General features: G+C 44.9%; 1 protein-coding gene across 5 annotated transcripts in view; it reads right to left on the bottom strand.

Annotated features, from left to right (window-relative positions):
• Positions 1 to 21,235, bottom strand: part of LOC126248243 (ribosomal protein S6 kinase 2 beta) — a 634,112-nt gene that overhangs the window by 489,859 nt on the left and 123,018 nt on the right. Inside the window, exon 1 of one of the 5 annotated variants that reach the window (XM_049949093.1) lies at positions 2,665 to 2,794. The exons of 3 other annotated variants lie outside the window; for them this stretch is intronic. In XM_049949093.1, coding sequence (XP_049805050.1) covers positions 2,665 to 2,688 — 24 coding nt within the window. In that variant the 5' untranslated portion in view covers positions 2,689 to 2,794. Of the gene's footprint in view, positions 1 to 2,664; positions 2,795 to 21,235 lie in introns of those variants that run through there. One more of the 5 variants, XM_049949089.1, reaches the window with a different exon arrangement.

Here is a 21,235-nt window from a genome sequence, read left to right as displayed (position 1 = left end):
ATTACCAACTTTCACCGTAAAGGCGCGCCTGGATGAATATTTTCTGGTAGGCCGAACGCTTACAAAACATTGTCCAAAACGTGCGGTTTGCGGAAAGTAGAAATCGGTCATGGCAGCCCAAGGGAATAAAAATTACAACTACGCATTTATTTCGCTACATCTAGTATTTTATAACTCGATAGCAACTCGTTGTCCTCCAAAATCGTTGGTAATACGTGATTATACTGTAATAGAGTTGCCGCTTCGCATACGTTCTTATTTGGGGAGATACGTTACGAATGTAGTCCATCGTTGAAGTTCATTAGCACATATCCTTATTACCGCGAGTTACCTTGCAGAGTGGTTGCACGAGGAAGAACTGAAAATACTGAGAAATAGCAAAGAAAACAGTATAACACGAGGGTGCGAGTGCTGTCTCTGTGTGAGGCAATCCCTGTGTTTGACGCTGCTGCTGTTATGGTGCATAGTGCCGTTGTCACATGGTAACCCGAAAGATTTCTGTTACCCAAACAACTTGATCTACAGGTACAAAACCGAGGCCGTTTGACATCAAGTTAACTTGGGTGAAGGAGCATAAATTACCCAGTCTCTCGCCAGATACGTCGCGAAACCTCTGTACTAAAAATAAACTTGCAGCCTTGTACTGCAGGGCACGGCGCGCTACACACAGCAAGGCTTTTGAATGCCGCGTTATACAAACTATAATTCAGAATTTGTAACATCCTGTGTGCCTATCAAGGCAGACGCAAGTTGAGCCACTGAAATCGTGTTCCTTCGAGGGAATATGTATATGAAAATGGTGATCAAATTACCTTTAATTCTTTGCACTATTAACGAAAAAAGTGCCTTGTGATTTTTGCAGGCGCAAGTATATCTGTTCCAAGCGGTAGTAACTAGGTCTTCGCCTCAAGTTGGGAAATCCACAAACCGAAACTCTGGCAGATCATTTCTCTCTGAAGGCAGCATGAATTACTATCTTGTCAATTCCTCGTGTACTGAAAATTTTAATGGTGAATATGTTCCTACATAATCATTCTAAAAATATGAATTTCGATCTACTGATAAGAATAGTAAATGTTAACTATTTCGCACTATGTTCGTACGAACCACACTAATATTATAGCTAAGCGGCTAAAAATGCAGGTTAAAGTCAAGTTAAACTATGGATATTCCTTTGAACTGCACATTGCTCTTATCACGGAATTATACACCAACGGTATTAGCTACAATTCACTACATTATCTGCAATTCTGATGCCATTTAACGGAGTTTCCGTGGCATCAACAGGCAACACGAAAAATAACACACAGCTCATCGGCCCGGCAAAGACATGTCAAAATTACAGAAATATTTTCGACATATACTTACATATTGGACAATAACTTAAGTGCCAACCCGATCTGGGGATTTACAAGTCTCTAAAAAATAGTCGTGTGTGTTTCCCACAAATGGAGAAACTGGAACATCGTGGTCATAAAATTCAATGTTTTAGGTGATTTATCGTAAAAGTTGTGGACAGTCTGTACTGGAATGCAAAACTGTCTAAAATAAATAGTAATATTTGTCAAGTGAATATCAATCACTTTTCTTTTTTCCAAAACTACCAGTGGTTCGACACTGGACTCTCATTCGGGAGGATGACAGTTTAATCCCGCGTCCGGCCATCCTGATTGAGGTTTTCCGTGATTTCCCTAAATCGCTCCAGGCAAATGCCGGGATGGTTCCTTTCAAAGGGCACGGCCGACTTCCTTCCCCGTCCTTCCCTAATCCGATGAGACAGATGACCTCGCTGTCTCGTCTCCTTCCCCAAATAATCCAACCCCCCAAAAACTACTTAAGTCTTCGTGATCACCTGGATGGAAAAGTACTTGAGGATCCTGGGTTCAATAGCATAAAAAATAACTTATCAGGGCTGATGCAAAGAAGGTGATGCATGCATTTCCACACATTACATTATCACTTAAATTTGTCGTTTTATCTTAAGTGGTATGTCCTGTTTACAAAACATTCTTTAAACGTTTACTGAAGTCTGTCTGAAATACAGATGCGATATTGGGAAGATTTTTCGAAATCCACGCACGCTGATTACTAGAAAAAAAAAGTCATAATACACCAAGAGATGAAGCGCTGCCCTCCATAAACACGTCGTCGCTGAAGTCAGTTTAGTTTTGCAAACGTTTCGTTCGTAAGTGGAAAATTTTGTCAAATCATAAAAATTAACAGCATTCAAACATAAACTTACGTTTTTATATCGTTAACACTATAGGAGCGCAGCACATGTTTCGTTACGACATTATTTGGTGTGGTGATGAATTTGTTCTTTCCGGCACGAATTTCCGAGCTCTATTACAATACGGAGTAACCGTCGAAATACCTGATGGGCAAATATAATAAGAATTGGCGACACGGAAGTTAAAATTTTGTGCGACAGATTTAACAAAAAAATTACTCCTAAAACCTCATTACAGGAACTGTTCTCACCTACGGCAGGCGCACTACTGAACCACGTGCGCAGTCTCATCAGGACAAGCATATTCGCAGAGTGACGACTCCTATGTGCGGAAGAGTATTGACAAGCAACGAACAAGCTGTCATTGAAATGCGGATCTCATAGGAGTACGCCCCTGGCATCAAACACTACTTGTTGAATTGTGCGGTACTTACAGACACATCGTCTCTGTTGTACATCGTCACGAGATGAAAACTTAATGAAACTCTCACAAGGTAGCGCACGCGTCGCTCTCACGAGCTGTCTTGCCAAGCGAGCCGCTGAATTTCATGTTCACTACGAACATCGCTCGAAGCAGAAGGATGCGGTCGGCGCTGGCTTCCTCTTCAGATACGGTAACACGTGGTACGGATGCGAGGATCTCTGTGCGCGAGGACGCAGACACTCCTGCATAAAGATAGCGCTCGAATTTTAAACTACTAACAAGGGAACCTCCCCATCGCACCCCCCTCAGATTTAGTTATAAGTTGGCACAGTGGATAGGCCTAGAAAAACGTAACACAGATCAATCGAGAAAACAGGAAGAAGTTGTGTGGAACTATGAAAAAAACAAGCAAAATATGCAAACTGAGTAGTCCATGTGCAAGATAGGCAACATCAAGGGAAGTGTGAGCTAAGGAGCGCCGTGGTCCCGTGGTTAGCGTGAGCGGCTGCGGAACGAAAGGTCCTTGGTTCAAGTCTTCCCTCAAGTGAGAAGTTTAATTTTTTATTTTCAGACAATTATTATCTGTCCGTCCGTTATGTTTTCTTCCCTTTTTTGGGAGTGATTATCACATCCACAAGAAAACCTAAATCGGGCAAGGTAGAAGATCTTTTTACCCATTCGCCAAGTGTACAAGTTAGATGGGTCAACAACATATTCCTGTCATGTTACGCACATGCCGTCACCAGTGTCGTATAGAATATATCAGATGTGTTTTCCTGTGGAGGAATCGGTTGACCTATGACCTTGCGATCAAATGTTTTCAGTTCCCATTGGAGAGGCACGTCCTTTCGTCTACTAATCGCACGGTTTTGCGGTGCGGTCGCAAAACACAGACACTGAACTTATTACAGTGAATAGAGACGTCAATGAACGGACGGACAGATCATAACTTTGCGAAGATAAAAAAAGTAAATTTCTCACTCGAGGGAGGACTTGAACCAAGGATCTCTCGTTCCACAGCCACTTACGCTAACCACGGGACCACGGCGCTCCTCAGCTCACATTCTCCTTGATGTTGCCTATCTTGCGCATGGACTACTCAGGTTGTATATTTTGCTTATTTTTTTCATAGTTCCACACAACTTCTTCCTGTTTTTTCGATTGATCTGTGTTCAGTTTTTCAAGGCCTATTCGCTGTGCCAACTTATAACTAAATCTGGGGGGGGGGGGGGGGGGGTGGGGTGCGATGGGGAGGTTCCCTTGTAAGTAACATTTATTTTCCACCCTGTCTTTCTGAACACCGCAAATAAAGTATTGCTTGGTAAAGTAAAAAACGTAGTAGATGGAAAACCGCCGGAAACGTTATCTGAATGGACATTTTATAATTACTACACTCGATATCAAACAACGCAGAAAATCTTCGACAGAGCAGGGTTCGATATCATTATCACGGGAATGAGTATATCAGAGCCGGGGAATAAACAGTTGAGCAGAACTCCACGGGTATTGTACCTAAAGAAGGATGGCTAATATACTTTATGGCAAAACTTACCTAAAACAATAGATAGGTTAATACGACACATTCTGGGAGCATCGAAGACTTGTTAAACTGGTGGGGCAAAAACTTCAGAGATAGACCACACCGAAGGCAAATTCTTATTTGGGTCTATTTTCTTTAATACCACTCATACATGACAGCAACTATTGGCACGTCATTTGCTTGGCAGTCATCTCCGCCTTTACAACGTTGAGAGTCTAGCGAGAAACCCTTGGCTGGAAATGAACATGACGATTACCTAATATTTGATGAAGTCCGCAGCTCGTGGTCTTGCGGTAGCGTTCTCGCTTCCCGTGCACGGGGTCCCGGGTTCGATTCCCGGCGGGGTCAGGGATTTTTCCTGCTTCGTGATGACTGGGTGGTGTTGTGTCGTATTCTTCATCATCATTCATCCCCATTACGGTCGGAGAAAGGTAGCGGCAAACCACCTCCACTAGGACCTTGCCTAGTGCAGCGGTGCGGGTCTCTTGCATCGTTCCCTACGCTCCTCCGAGTATGGGACATCATCATCATCATCATCATCATCATCATCATCATCATCATCATCATCATCATCATCACAGCTCCCATTCGGAAAGTGCGGCCAGGACGCGTTACCAACAGCTGACTGTAATTTAACCAGTCTTGGGAGAATCTCGAGGCTGCTGTGAAACATAACAAATAGTAAAGCAGGTTTATAGTCAGAGTAAATACGAACAGAAAGCTAGAAGGTTGAAAATGGTTTCCAATGAGCAGGTACTGATGGGGTCAATCGCGCTGTACCGCAGGTAGTTTGACCCTAAATACCGTGTACGGCTGGCTAACGACAGACAGACCATAATTTAATAACCTGAAGTGATTGCAGGAAGACCGGTACAGTAAAAGCATGAGCAGTAAGTTAACAACGGAATGCAATGCACCGTATACAAAATTACGAACTGCAATCATCAAAATATTTACAATCAAACTACCCATTCCATCACAAATGTTTACACTTACTGAGTGATAAATAATTTTATGATACACAATAAACTGTATGTCCAGTAATGGCATTGCCCCGTAGCCATCATCGTGACAAATGGCGGGTATTACACTGAGGTGACAAAAAGTTACGGGATAGCGATACGCACACATACGGTAGTATCGCATACACGAAGAGGTCAGTTCACTTGCAGAGCTGTCATTTGTGGTTCACATGAACAGGTTTCCGGCGTGATTATGGCCACACGTCGGGAATAAACAGGCTTTGAACGCGGAATGGTAGTTGGAGCTAGATGCACAGGACATTCCATTTCTAAAATCGTTAGAGAATTCAATATTCCAAGATGCACAGTATGCCGAGAACAACACATTTCGGGCATACCTCTCATCACGGACAACGCAGTGGCCGACGGCCTTCATTTAACCACCGAGCGCAGCGGCGTTTGCGTAGAGTTGTCAGTGCTAACAAAGAAGTAACACTGATTGATAGGTTCTCGGGAATTACGCCGGATAATATTGTAGAAACCGCACAATATTTCAGCGAGACAACTGCCCGCCATCTTCAGGTGTTACTGTCGCGTCGCTGAGAAGCTCGCCAATTTATGTTGGGTTTCTAGAACAGCGCGTCCACGATTGGTCTTCGATGACGTTATGCCACCGCTGGCGCCTGCGTTGTTCTAGAAAGCCAAAACATAAATTGGCGAGCTTCTCAGCGACGCGACAGTAGCACCTGAAGATGGCGGGCAGCTGTCTCGCTGATATATTGTGCGGTTTCTACAATATTATCCGGCGTAATTCCCGAGAACCTACCAAGCAGATGCAGCGCGGGGAAAGCCTCAATCAGCACATCACTGAGTAAAATAACCGTATAAACCAATGTCGGACGTACGACGAACATATCAGTTCGGACAGTGTGGCGAAATTTGGCGTTAATGGACTGCGGCAGCAAACGACCGACGCGAGTGCCTTTGCCAACAACACCACATCGCCTGCAACACCTGTCCTGCGGTCGTATTCATATCGTTGGACGGTAGACAACTGGAAAACCGTCGCCTGCTCAGATGAGTCCCGATTTCAGTTGGTAAGAGCTGATGGTAGGGTTCGAGAGTGGCATAGACCCCACGAAGCCGTGGGCCCATATTGTCAACAAGGCAGTATGCAAGCTGGTGGTGGCTCCATAATGGTGATGGCTGTTTTTACAAATGGTTCAAATGGCTCTGAGCACTATGGGACTTAACTTCTGAGGTCATCAGTCCCCTAGAGCTTAGAACTACTAGCCTAACGACATCACACACATCCATGCCCGAGGCAGGATTCGAACCTGCGACCGTAGCGGTCACGCGGTTCCAGACTGAAGCGCCTAGAACCGCACGGCCACACCGGCCGGCCCTGTTTTTACATGGAATGGACTAGGTCTTCTGGTGAAACTGAACCAACTGAGATCATCTGCAGCTATTCATGGACTTCATGTTCCCGAACAAATATGGAATTTTTATGGATGACAAAGCGCTATGTCACCGGGTCACAACTGTTCGCGATTTGTTTGGAGAACATTCTGGACACTTCGAGCGAACGATTTGGCCACCCAGATATCCTGACATGAATCCCACAGAACATTTACGGGACGGAATCGAGAGGTCAGTTCGTGCACAAAATCCTGCTCCGGAAACACTTTCGCAGACATAGACGGCTATTAATGCAGCGTGGCTCAATATTTCTGCACGGGATCTCCAACAATTTTTTTTAGTCCATGCCACCTCGAGTTGCTGCAATACGCCGAGCAAAAGGAGGTCCGACACTATATTACGAGGTATCCCATGACTTGTCACGCCAGTGTATATTGTTGTTAAATATTCTATAATATTAAGTTTATACGCCAGAGTGTCGTACCAGACAGTTCTCCACATTTACACCGATAAATATGAAGCAGCGATAGTGAATCGATTTATTAATCTGTGATGAATGCTGATCCTGATACAAATTATAAATTTGTCCATGTTAATGGGATATGTAATTAAAAATAATAATAAATGGTGTCAGCAGACAGTGAACCGAATGGTGGCCCATTTGCACGTACATCAATGTGTTTTACGAAATGTATTGCTTGGGGAACTGCTCGAGCTCCAACTGGCTGAGGTGATATAACGTTGCTGGACGAAGATGTGCTCTTAGGAGCAGGAACGACGGAAGAAAAGGAATAACAGAAGAAAAGGAAGGCCAGTTCGGGACATCGACCGAGAAGAAAGACTCTAGTTTCCTGCACTTGTAGAGTACGGCAGGGTGATGTGATTTTATTTATGGAGCCACCCTTCGAATTGCTTATCCAATCTTGGTTTAGGGTATCTAAGAATACGGGTGAAGGATCTCATGTATTGAGTGCGCGTCGCGACTTATCTTAGTTGGGGTTCTGTCATCTTTCGTGTCACACTAGGTAATACAACAGCTTTTGATTTATTTCAACTACTGTATTAGCTTAGCACCATTCAGTAGGAGTCTGGACCTGACTGAATAAAATATTTGTCCATAGAACTTAAATCTGGAGTGTTGCCTATGTTTATTACAAGTGTGTCCCTGTTTTTTATGTTCATTAATTTGTAATTCTCATTATTTGTCTGCCCTCAATTAGTTGACCGCAGGATCACCTTTTAGCCTAATTATTTGCTAATACAGCAACAAGCCGTGAAGCAGACGGTGTACGTCTCGCCCTTAGGACTCTTAGGATCGAGCGGCGTAGCGCAGTGCTAAGCACTCTGGACCCGCATTCGGGAGGACGAGGTTCAAACCTGTGTCCGGCCATCCTGATTTTATGTTTTCCGTGATTTCCATAAACTGCTTAAGGCAGATGCTGGGATTGTTCCTTCGAAATGGGACGGCCGGTTTCCTTCTCTATCCTTTGGTGACCCGAGCTTGTGCTCCGTCTCTAATGACCTCGTTGTCGACGGGACGTTAAACACTGATATCCTCCTCCTACGACTTTTACGAGTCGAGCTTTATTCGGAATGAGTCGAGCTTTATTCGGAACTGTACATTTGCCCCCTAGCACATTAAATGCAGAGCAGTAACGTCGCACTATCCAAAACCTGTTTCTGTCACTATCTGACACTCATGAACTTTACATAAGACTTTACTGCCAGTCTCCCACTAGATAGTCACGTATCTCACACGTATCCAACCCGTGGAACTGCCCACGACACAGCCCCCGTTTTGTAACACCGCACTTGCAACAGTAATCAACATACGCGCACGCGCACCTACATGCATGCTGTTCTGGTTAAGGAACGTCTTTATGAAAACATCAATTCAATTAAGACAGGAGTAAATCACTAAATGTCAATAACTGACTGTGTAGTCAACCGTCACAAACACTAAACAGCTAAATTCTGTGTAGAGTCCTGACACGACGTCCAGTGTAGTAAGGAATTTTCAGTCGTTAAGCCTTCCTCGTGGTAGTCTGTCCGAGAAAGGACCGATAGGGCCTACTATGTGGTGTGGTGTGTGCTGACTGCTGCGCAGTAGGGGGGCCGGGGGGGGGGGGGGGTCGCAATGTATTTCCTCTTCCCAACACCGGGAGGAATTAATTATTTCTGGAACAATGACACCGTCAATGTGTTTGTAGGTGAGTGAAATTATTATACCCTTTTCAGTTTAGATGCAATCACATTTGGAATTGGTAACAATCATCAACCGTTTCAGTCAAACAAGGGCCATCATCGGAGTCTACAATAGGTGAAAAAAAATTACATTACGAACCTGAAATCTATTAACTTTTTGCCAGTTCTGTCTGTAATTAACATAAAGTAAAATCATTTATACGTTTTATACCTACACAATGCAACTCCCATTTGGTGAGCAAGGGGTTGTCAATCGACACACAGTATATCTAAGAACACCAACGGAGAACCAAGGATAAGAAGCTAAAATTTATTACATTTATACTTTTGAGTCAGTTACGAGTAGCCAGTACAGACATATACAGAACGAAAAATATATATCGAGGTGCAGTTTCCGCTAAATTATAGCGACAAATGTGGGGAATTTTCTGTGTACGCAAGTAATTTTCAACGTTTACATCTGCCTTATTAAGACAACGACTTTAAAAAATTGAGCTACATGTTTCCCGTGGAATTTGAAAGTGTCTTCGAAAATGACCTTAACGAGGTAACATGAATTAAACTTGATGGAATAGTAACACGCTAAAAGTGTTGCAAATCACTGCGCCACCGTCAGGAAATGTATTCCACAAACATTGCCTGCTATACCAAATGTACGCTATGAAGTAACTTAGATACAGTTCTTCTTCTATTATTATTATTATTATTATTATTATTATCATCATCCTTTCAGGCGCAAAAGTGCAGAGCCTGAGCACTGAAAGACGTTATAAAGAGATTTCGTCACAGGCCCATATTGCACAGCATTTCATGTGCTGGGTTCGATTCCCGGCTGGGTCGGAGATTTTCTTTGCTCAAGGACTGGGTGTTTGTGTTGTCCTAATAATATTATCTCGTTTTCATCGACAAGCAAATCGCCGAGGTGGCGTGAAATAGACTTACACCAAGCATCCAAACATCCTCAGTCCCAGCCATAATGCCGTATAGCCGTTTGATTTCAGGTCTTCAGGTGTCGTCTGTGCTTCCTTGAAAATTGTTTTCATTTTCCTCACAGATAAAAAGTCGATAGCTATAAGTCTGGTTAGGAGGCAAGACATTTTGTGATTCCCGAACTATCGATCTGCAAATGATGTTAAGAAAATTCATAATTATTTGTGCGGAATGGCTAGGACATCCGTTATCCTTCTAGCACGAGAACTGCCTTATATCCAGTGGGATGACTAAATCTACTGGTGTCCAAAATTACAGCAACAAGCCGCTATTTGCTCATCCTGTGTCTAAGTCGAGATATAATCACACGAACTGTGAACACATGTCCGTGCGACCGTGTTCTGCACGGAGGATGGCATTCCGGTTAATGGAGAACCATGCCAGCGATGACATCAGGACACCCATCGAACGGGGTAGTATTTGTCGTGCAGTCCCACATCCACAATTGCTGTGTACACAGTCACAGACAGTGCACAATCAAGACCCCTGCCAGACACTCTGCAGTGGAGAGGTGTAGAAGGAATGAAAGCAGGACAGATGTAAACTTGTGTGATCCGATGGCTGAAAGTGAATCATTCTGTTGTTTCTAGGGTGTGGAGAAACCGAAACTGTACCCCGAAGACAATGGCTCGGTCGACCACATGTAACAACAGACACAGAAACCATTATTTGGCTGTAAGGATAGAACGGTATTACCTTAGTATCGCACGGCAAACTGGCATCTGCCCTCGCGCCATCAACTGGACACGTCGCACCGAGGCAAACGGTGTAGAGAAGGCTTCGCCAGAGTGGCCTATATTGTCGGAGACTTGCTGTATGTGTACCTCTGACCCGTCTTCACAAAAGGGAACGTCTACAGTGGAGTTGTCAACATACCACCTAGACAGTGGAAGAGTGGGCCGATGTTCTTCTCACAGATGAGTCCCGATTGGTCTGGGGAGCGATTCTCGACGGATTCGCATCTAGGGGGACCGTGGACCACGATTTCGGGACCCAGACTTCGTGGAAAGAGACCGATATCGAGGAGGTTCCCTAAAGGTGTGCACAGCGATTATGCTGACCACTGTAACGGCTCTTCATGACATTGCACGGGTGAATCGGTAAGGTTTAAACTGCTGTCAGGTATCGTGACGAGATCTTGTGACGTCATGTGCGGCTGTTGCAATGTGCTGTGGGCCCAGACTTTGTACTGATGGACAATAATTCTCGACCTTGCAGAGCACGGGTGATTGATGTTTTCCTGGAAACGGAAGATCTTGCACGCATGGCGTGGCCTGCTCGCTCTTCCGATTGTAATCCCGTAGAGCATGTCTGGGATGTACTGCGAACATGGGTTGCCTCACGTCAGCATCCACTGACCACTCTCCAACACTTGTGAACAGCTCTGTAGGAAGAATGGGCGTTATAGCGTTAACATGAGATTGATGACATAATTCACTGCATGTCCCGTGATTGTCAGGCCTGTGTTGCTGCCAAAGGTGGTCACACACCATACTAAGCACGTTAATCAGTTGTCGGAATGTGTGGGCAAATTCCTTAAGTTGGAAAAAACGAAGAACATTTCTGCGTAACGTTACGCATGTTTTAGTTCTTTACCTTCTGTTTCTTTATATTGTTTCTACTCCACTATCCCCTGTTTATATTGTTTTATGGCAAAATAAACGCAACCTTGCAAAAAATTCCGTTTGTTGCTTTAATTTAGGACACCAATGCAGTTGCGGCAGCGTAGCTACCGGGAACTGCAAATATTTGCAGCTGTTTGGACTGGAGGCGAGACTAATTTATGTATTCTTGAAAAGCAAACACCGCATGTTGATTGAAGGAGTTCTTTGTTTATCTGTGTTACTTATCCAACGTGGATCTCTAACTCTAGGCAGTAGTACATCTTACTAAGAGTGACATGGTTGAAATGGCTCTGAGCACTAGGGGACTTAACAACTGAGGTCATCAGTCCCCTATAACTTAGAACTACTTAAACCTAACTAACCTAAGGACACCACACACATCCATGCCCGAGGCAGGATTCGAACCTGCGACCGTAGCGGTCGCGCGGTTCCAGACTGTAGCGCCTAGAACCGCTCGGCTACATCGGCCGGCGAAGAGTGACATGCCCATTGTTTTTAATCTGTTTTAACAGTAGTAAAATCTCGCATATAAATGTCGCACTAGTTTGCACTTCTCGTAGTCATCACTGGGAGAACTGCGAACGATTCTGAAAGATATTGCCATTAGTCACATACTGTAGCAAAATGTAGGACGTTGGAAATGCATTAGAATACAGTAGTCACAGGACACTACCCTGGTTGATCCCATTCGTACATTCAAGTTGCCTACGACATAGTGATGGCACTGCTCTAACAGTTTGACGACATTCGCCATGAACGAAAGCAGTACACACTGTTTCGAATATCGTATACACAGTGAAATTTGAATAGCTTCAGGAGCAAATTTTATGGTCGCCAAAGCAATAGCCCATAGACTGATCGACTTCAAGTGCGCAAGTGAACACATTAACCTTACCTGAGTTACGGTTTCTTACATTTTATGCACTTCGGTAGACCTTTGTAGGGCATTTTCTCCTGATGGTGGGACAAATATTTACAGCGCTGTTTATCTTGCTACTATCTGATCAAGTTAAACACAGGCTAAGTCGTTGAAGTCTTCTTCGAAGGCTCTTTCCCATGCCGAAGAAGTAGTATAAAGAGCTATTAAAAAATAAGGGTCGGTTTCATAATTCGGCACCTATAACCGTTGAATATTGCGTATTATGTGCGGTTTTTGATAAGCAATACCAGGAGAGATGGAGAATACGTAGACACAATTTCAGGATGGAATATCCACCAGTTAGGATGTCCCAAGAACTTGGCTGGTTAGTTTTGCATCATCACAGTCATAGTTTGAATACAACAGTACCCACCCCTATTGGTCTTGTCAGATATGGTCTGTCGTCGCCTTCATCCGTCGTATAACATATGCGCAGTAACGACACACTGCACGACACAAGAGAGACTACAGGAACCAGTAAGTGCAAATGTCACTTCCGGTAATAACTAATTTCTATGCTTGAGGCCTTGTCACTCACATCACGTAGCACCCTGCTCAGCGCATTTCAATATAAGAAAAGCAGCCGTGCCCGAATAGTACTTTTTCCCAAGACCGTTCATCAGACCTCATGTCTGGCGCCTCTCAGACCTCGCCGTTGTTCACGATGGCTCACGGAGGAAAACTACCTGCACTTCCTGTGGGACATATTATCTCCCATGAGGCGTGAAGTATCTTTGACTCATATGCTTGCTATATGACTGTGCTCTGGCTCGCTTCCGCTCTCCGACAGGGAACGACCGCGTGTTGTCAACAGGAGTACCTATCTGGTCGTATACTCATTAGACAATACGTATCACTCAACCTCTCGGGAATCGTCTCCCCTACATTTTCTCCCTCTTGACACGGTGTCTGAGAATGTAGGGGCCTTCTATTCAAAATATTTTAGGAGACGATTGGTCACTCATTCCGTATTAAATTGCTTAACTGATCACCCGTGTTAACATAATATTGCATAGTTTTGTAACAGTGTTTTCAATCAAATTTAAATGGCATAGACAGTTAATAGAAGCACGGATGTATGTAAAGCATTCAGAAGTACCTGACTAGGGAACGGAACGCTGGCAAGAGCGCCCGAGTTCGGAGTACACTATCAGCTGCCGCTTCGTGGATATATCGTCTGAATCTTTATTTGGCAGTTCTTTGAACGGTACGAAGTTTTGCACGCACCAGCAAGTGTACTATAGCGCACCACCAAAAATTACTACCTAGAATAAAAGCTTGGCCGGCCACATGCTGTACGAGCTGGCGTACATGCTACTTTGAGTGCTGTCACTTTCTTGCTTATTTTCCGGTGAGCTCTAGCTCAGTAGACGCGCCCAGTGCTAATGAAAGCTAGGTGATCAGAAATCTAATATTATCTTACGATTTGGGTCTTTTATACACAGACCCACTGTGTATGCAACTTAAATTTAGAGTAATTATATGTTACTTCATCAAACAAGTAAGACTTATTAAACAAGTCTTCATTTGGCTGGTCATGATAGTCCTCTTGGGAAAAGAGAACTTTACCTCGTATGTAGCCCAGTTAGGAAAAAGGTATTTTAAATAAGACGAAAGTAAATGCCGTCAAGCCGAGAGATTCGTAATAGGAAGAGCGAGAAGGTTTAAAGCGTTACAGATATCAAAGCAATAATAATAAAATAAGGCGAGAGAAATAATCAGGTCAGTAGATGAGTTTTACGGTCGTGGTAAATGCGCCAGATTGAAGAATATTTTATCCCTAGTACTGGAGAACGTATGATTTCATATTTTCGATAATCAGGCCCTCCACGATAAACAATGCGCTCCATGTGTGCATCCCATGGTGTTTGTTGAGCATCAACTCTCTCTCTCTCTCTCTCTCTCTCTCTCTCTCTCTCTCTCTCTTGCCATTTCCATCGTTAATATCCAAGACTGAGTAGGTTACTTCCGGCCGGGGTGGCCTAGCGGTTCTAGGCGCTACAGTCTGGAACCACGCGACCGCTACGGTCGCAGGTTCGAATCCTGCCTCGGGCATGGATGTGTGTGATGTCCTTAGGTTAGTTAGGTTTAAGTAGTTCTAAGTTCTAGGGGACTGATGACCTCAGTTGTTAAGTCCCATAGTGCTCAGAGCCATTTGAACCCACTGTGTATCTGCAACTTAATATGTGTACTACTCTAAGAAAACGACACTGTGGTTGTGTAAACCACGCAGAGAGAGAGAGAGAGAGAGAGAGAGAGAGAGAGAGAGAGAAGAAAGGAAGAATGCTGAAAATTCTTAAAAGGAAAATGCAGCAGTTGAGAATGTTACCGTGACGTGCACGGAAATGATTTCAGAATGAAATTTTCACTCTGCAACGGAGTGTACGCTGTTATGAAACTTCCTGGCAGATTAAAACAGTGTGCCAGACCGAAACTCTAACTCGGGAACTTTGCCCTTCGCGGGCAACTGCTCTAGGAACTGAGCTACCCAAGCATGGCTCACGCCCTTCCTCACAGCTTTACTTCCGCCAGTACCTCGTCTCCTGCCTTTCCATAGTTCACGGAAGCTCTCTTGCGAAACTTGCAGAAGTAGCACTCATGGAAGTAAGGATACTGCGGAGACACGGCTTAGCCATAGCCTGTGAGGACGGGTCGTGAGTCGTGCTTGGATGGCTCACTCGGTAAGAGTATTTTCTTGTGAAAGGCAGATACTGAGTTCGACTCTCGGTCCGGCAAGCAGTTTTAATCTGCCAGGAAGTTTCGTATCAGCGCACACTCCGCTGCAGAGTGAAAATTTCATTATGGAACTACAAAGACTACTGGAATTTAAACACGTCCAATGATACTGAAGTTTCCACGTACCTAGCATTACGCGATTTATGTTTTTCAACGTTGCTTCTGATAAGAACGTGAGTGGCCTCAGATAGTGCGCCATTTGTTACGTCACAAGTCCCCGTCTCCGAGGCTACCTCTCACATAATGCAATTTGAGCCTCCCACTCGCCGCTGCTCGCACGAGAAGCTGCTTGCAACATACCATGCGAGCCTTACGCTCTTGTCATGCTTCGCGTAGCACCTAAGCGTATCCGCAGGGCCCTGTGAGCGCAGACAACTGGCTGGCAAGAAATGCACAGCAACCATGCCCGTAAATGTAAGCGAATTTAATTTCGGTTGCTGATAAAGCAATGGTTAGGAGACACACACACACACACACACACACACACACACACACACACACACAAAACTTTCGTTAGGAAGTTAACTGCCCCAACTGCAAAATCTACAGGGAAAACTTCTACTGTTTATACACTGCCAAGCACGAGTGAAGTCATTGCACAATACATAAATCAAAAAAACACAAGAAAGTAGTGCCCTCCATTTTTTCGTTTAATTTGCTTCCTGAGATAGCTAACGTCCTTGTGAAGTGCAAGGTGGCAAGACAAATATTTTTGTTCACAACTGAGGGTGGTTCTCAAGGACTCTGCAGTGCTGAAAACGCCATGCCTCGCAACGACTGAAGCAATGAAGTGTAAAAGAATTTAAATCGTTTACGCGGGGTAAACGACTGATCGACGTCGAGGCCATTACTGCCTGAACACTTCCTGAATCGGGCAGTGATCTCATCCACACTGCCAATTATTTGCGAAGGATGCGAAGTGTAAACGGAATTACAGAGTACGTCGCTGTTTATCAGTCCCTCGACATACGTATATGAAATCTGCTCCAAATAAATTACATTCTTTCAATGGGAAATGAATCCTGGTTTCCTCTGCGAATTTCATTAATTTAATGGTCTCGGGTTATCAGCCTAGTAACACCATCGTGTTGAAGTAAGATTTCGAAAGATTTCCTTTTCGTAATCCTTACCTCAATATCGAAGCAAACTCGTAGAAACAACGCTTGAAAGGGACGCTGTTACTCGACTGGTAACTTAAGATACAATCAACAGATTCTGGCAGTTCATTTCTTAGCAATTCCGGAGTACTACGTTAGACCACTTGTGATGAACATTTTACACTAGGTGCCTTCTATGTAACAATAAGATTAACTCTTTTCGCAGATTAGAAGAATTATATTGATATTAGTGCGGTGTTTCCCATTAACATTTCAAAACCAGAAACGATAGCAGATAACTGAACTATTTTTATTGTGCATTCAAATTATAGTAAGAAGTACGCGTGATTAAATTCGTCGCTGATTTTGGGATATACATAGCACGATAGTTAATGCACAGAGTTACCACCTCTGGCAGCAACAATGGCTCTAACCTGGCTGAGCTTTGATTAGAATTCAACTTTGGTAACGCGTATGAGTATTTCATTCCACGATCCTGCAATTCAACGTCGGAGTGCGAGGGGCGTTCAATAAGTAATGGAGCACATTTTTATCTGCGAATTTCGGTTGTACAGATGAGGAATCTTGTAGTATTTACGCTTCAGCCCGGATAGTTTCATCACGTTCCTATTGGTGGCGGCGCTATAAGTAGCTTTCAAAATGCAGTCGCTAACGAGGTGCGTTCATATCGGGAGCTGTCATTGAGTTTCTTCTGTCAGGAAACCAAAAGATGTCTACCCCGACCTGACAGTGAACAAAATCACGGTGAATCGTTGGGCAGGCGTGTGTCGTCATAGCAACGAGGTCGCGCAAATCTGTCCGATATGCAGGCAGGCTGCACAGCCGTGGTTCCTGCAATGTTGGAACGGACACTAATTCGACGTTATCGACGGACCACTATCACCTCACTGCGGCTTTCCGGGCGGGAAGGAGCGCCTGGTCCGGTGAACCGGCCAGTCTGTGGATGGCTTTTAGGCAGTTTTGCATCTTCCTCGGCGAATGCGGGCTGGTTCCCCTTATTCCGCCTCAGTTACACTATGTCGGCGAATACGGCGCAAACAAGTTCTCCACGCACGCGTACACCACCATTACTCTACCACGCAAACACAGGGGCTACACTCGTCTGGTGTGAGACGTTCCCTGGGGAGTGGGGTCCACCGGGGGCCGAACCGCACAATAACCCTGGGTTCGGTGTGGGGCGGCGGAGGGGTGAAGTGGACTGCGGTAGTCGTCGTGGGGTTGTGGACCACTGCGGCTGCAGCGGGGACGGAGCTTCTCCGTCGTTTCTAGGTCCCCGGTTAAAATACAATACAATCCAATCACCTCACTGCTCGACTGGACGTCTCTGTTGGTAGTACAGCAAGACGCTGGCTCCGACGATGACCAGGCCCTCCTATTGAGATGGCGTAAGGCCATCGCATTGAACGGAGATTATGTCGAAAAATAGGGATTAAGAATGAGGAATAATTCCGTAGATTGGAATCCTGAATAAAACTGGCCCGCTTTCAGTAAAAAAACTGTTTTACTTATTGCATGCCTCTCGTACATCAATCGTAACGGCTGGTGGGTGGTGGCGTGCCAGTCTAACGGTGACCCATGACTGTACCAAAGTTGTTCAAAACAGCATGAGAAATACGCGGTCTTGCATTATCTTGTTGAAAGACAACGCCACGGAGATCACGGAGGGAGGACATAGTCATCAGCCTACAAGTCAGACATGTAAAGGTTTTTGTCCAAATTACTGGCAGTGTGAATCACAGGTAATCATGTTGTGTACCCAATGTTACGACATATCTTCGTGCCAGGAGCTGGCCCCCGTCTGACGATAAAGAACGCACTCAGACAACGTTCGTTCTCTAAGCGTTCAGACAGAGATACGTGCATCGTGATGCTCTATGAAGAACCAAAACTTGTCTCAAAGACGACGTCGTGACACCCGCGTGTCAAGAGTTCTCGTTGGAAGACACCACTGTCGACGCGCTTCTCCGTGCTGCTGCTGTCTTATGCATATATTATGTAACAGTTTTAAGATATTCCTTTGTTCTGTAAATCTGTTAGTCCAGTAGCACTACTAGTAAATATACTTCCCCGTACCTGATGCTTCCCTTCCTCTCTCTTCTAGTATGCGTATTTCCTAAGGAACCATACGTGACTCCTCTTTTTGTAACGTCAAATTTGCGAGTATATATTGATGACTCTGATCTGTGTGTCAGCCAACATTCGAGACATGCGGAGAAGAGGCCACAGCTCTGAAGTTCATCCGAACCGTAACGTGGGTTAATGACGTCACAGTGGCACCGAGTTTCATCGCAATTCAGCCCAAGGCCACCACGGACGCATTACACCCCTTCTTTTGATGTGTGTACTATAGAGGTCAGAACAGTGACATCTAGCGTTGAAATCACGTTCGTTTCTTCTGGGTGGCCGAGGAAAACATTTCGGACACACCACCGGTAAGAATCAACGCGGAAGGCCTAAGAGGATGGCAAAAATGGCGTCAATGGAACCACCCCTTTCCCTAAAATGTCGGTTCCCACACATTTCGCGGTCGAAAACGACAGTTGGCGGTTCGATGTGCAACAAGAAGATGTTCTTCACAGCCTCAGACATTGCAGACACCATCGGACTTTTCAATCCTTTTCGAAAGACACTGTGGGACTGCATCCCAACTGAAGTTATCGCACCCCTTTGTAGTGCATCGCGTCCAAAGTTTTCGCTTTTGTGTACAGGTTGAAACCACTATCGACCGTTCAAAACCATCCCACATTTGAACGTGTTTCGAAGCAGCAAAGAGTATTTATGCTCCTTCAACCCTCCTGTGGCGTGTTCACGCAGGGGTGCAACAATAACGTGAGCCTGAATAAAACGTCAAAGGGTTATTGAAAAGGAACTTTTCCCCAAATAAAGGAGTAGTTTTCTAATAACGATGCCATTTTTATGCATGTGGGGCACCTTGCCACAAAGCCGAAAGTGTTTCCAAATACTTGGAAGAAAAGCCACTGAAAGTGTTGCCCTGGCCAGGGAATACCCCTGATATGATGCCAATCGAAAATTTATGGGCTATTGTGAAAGAGAGGATAAGGAAATTTACAATATCCACCAAAGAAGATCCATGACAATGATATTAAAATGTTATGCTAAAAGTTAATAAAAACCATGCCAAAAAAGGATAAAAATGATGATTAAGAACAAAGGCATGAACACAAAGTATTGAATGTACAAATAGAATCTGTATGAGGATATAAATGTGTAATAAATGTCAAGTTTTGGAAAAAATGTCTTTAGTCTATTAATTTCAACACTTAAGTGTGGCGCTAGAAACGCTACTACGTTACTGGCCATTAAAATTGCTACACCAAGAAGAAATGCAGATGATAAACGGGTATTCATCGGATATTATACTAGAAATGACATGTGATTACATTTTCACGCAATTTGGGTGCATAGATCCTGAGAAATCAGTACCCAGAACAACCACCTCTGGCCGTAATAACGACTTTGATACGCCTGGGCATTGAGTCAAACAGAGCTTGGATGGCGTGTACAGGTACTGCTGCGCATGCAGCTTCAACTCGATATCACAGTTCATCAAGTGTAGTGGATGGCGTATTGTGACGAGCCGGTTGCTCGGCCACCATTGACCAGACGTTTTCAATGGGTGAGAGATCTGGAGAATGTGTTGGCCAGGGCAGCAGTCGAACATTTTCTGTATCCAGAAAGGCTCGTACAGGACCTGCAACATGCGGTCGTGCATTATCCTGCTGAAATGTAGGGTTTGCAGGGATGGAATGAAGGGTAGAGCCACGGGTAGTAACACACCTGAAATGTAACGTCCACTGTTCAAAGTGCCGTCAATGCGAACAAGAGATGACCGAGACGTGTAACCAATGGCACCCCATACCATCACACCGGGTGATACGCCAGTATGGCGACGACGAATACACGCTTCCAATGTGCGTTCACCGCGATGTCGCAAAACACGGATGCGACCATCATGATGCTGTAAACAAAACCTGGATTCATCCGAAAAAATGACGTTTTGCCATTCGTGCACCCAGGTTCGTCGTTGAGTACACCATCGCAGGCGCTCCTGTCTGTGATGCAGCGTCAAGGGTAACCGCAGCCGTAGTCTCCGAGCTGATAGTCCATGCTGCTGCAAACGTCGTCGAACTGTTCGTGCAGATGGTTGTCTTGCAAACGTCCCCATCTGTTGACTCAGGGATCGAGACGTGGCTGCACGATCCGTTACAGCCATGCGGGTAAGATGCCTGTCATCTCTACTGCTAATGATACGAGGCCGTTGGGATCCAGCACGGTGTTCCGTATTACCCTCCTGAACCCACTGATACCATATTCTGCTAACAGTCATTGGATCTGGACTAACGGGAGCAACAATGTCGCGACACCATTAACCGCAATTGCGATAGGCGTGTGTGACGTCACGTGTGCTGCACTGCTGTTGAAATAGCTCGTTAATATTTTATAAATTTTAGACTTCATTTACTTATTTTAAAGTTTATTTGTTTTAATATAGTCCTCAGCAATTAGGAGGCCTAGGTTAGTTGCAAAGTCTAGCAGAAAGAAGGTTCTGCTGCTAGGTAGTTCCCACGGTAGAGGTGTGGCCCAGCAGTTGCAGGAAGTGTTGGGGAGTGAGTAGCAGGTCACCAGCATTGTGAAGCCTAGTGCAGGGTTGGCTCAGGTGACAAAGCATAGGGGAGTTACGTAAGAATTTTACGAAAGAGGATCAGGTAGTGATAGTGGGTGGAGCAGGGAACAGTCTCGATAGGGACGGGGAATAAGATGTCACTGGTGACTTGGTTAAGATAGCTACTCGGGCTCACCTTAATGCGGCTGTTAGGAGCGTTAATGTGGGGCTGGGGAGGGCACTGATGGCGGAGGGCATGGATCACATCTCAGTGGTGCCAGTTGGGTCTATCAGATGGGGTTTCACTAGGCATGGCCTGCACCTCAATAGGTATGGGAAGGGGAGGCTGGCTAAGCTTATAGGTGACAGTGTAGTGGGTGGTGGTGGTGGTGGTGGTGGTAGTAGTGGTATCACTCATGGATAAATTACTATAGTAGTTG

This window comes from Schistocerca nitens, chromosome 3 (assembly GCF_023898315.1).
Source record: "Schistocerca nitens isolate TAMUIC-IGC-003100 chromosome 3, iqSchNite1.1, whole genome shotgun sequence".
In the NCBI taxonomy this organism is placed as follows: domain Eukaryota; kingdom Metazoa; phylum Arthropoda; class Insecta; order Orthoptera; family Acrididae; genus Schistocerca; species Schistocerca nitens.
The sequence above is the reverse complement of the archived record's forward strand: the minus strand, read 5'-3'. Positions and strand labels throughout refer to the sequence as shown.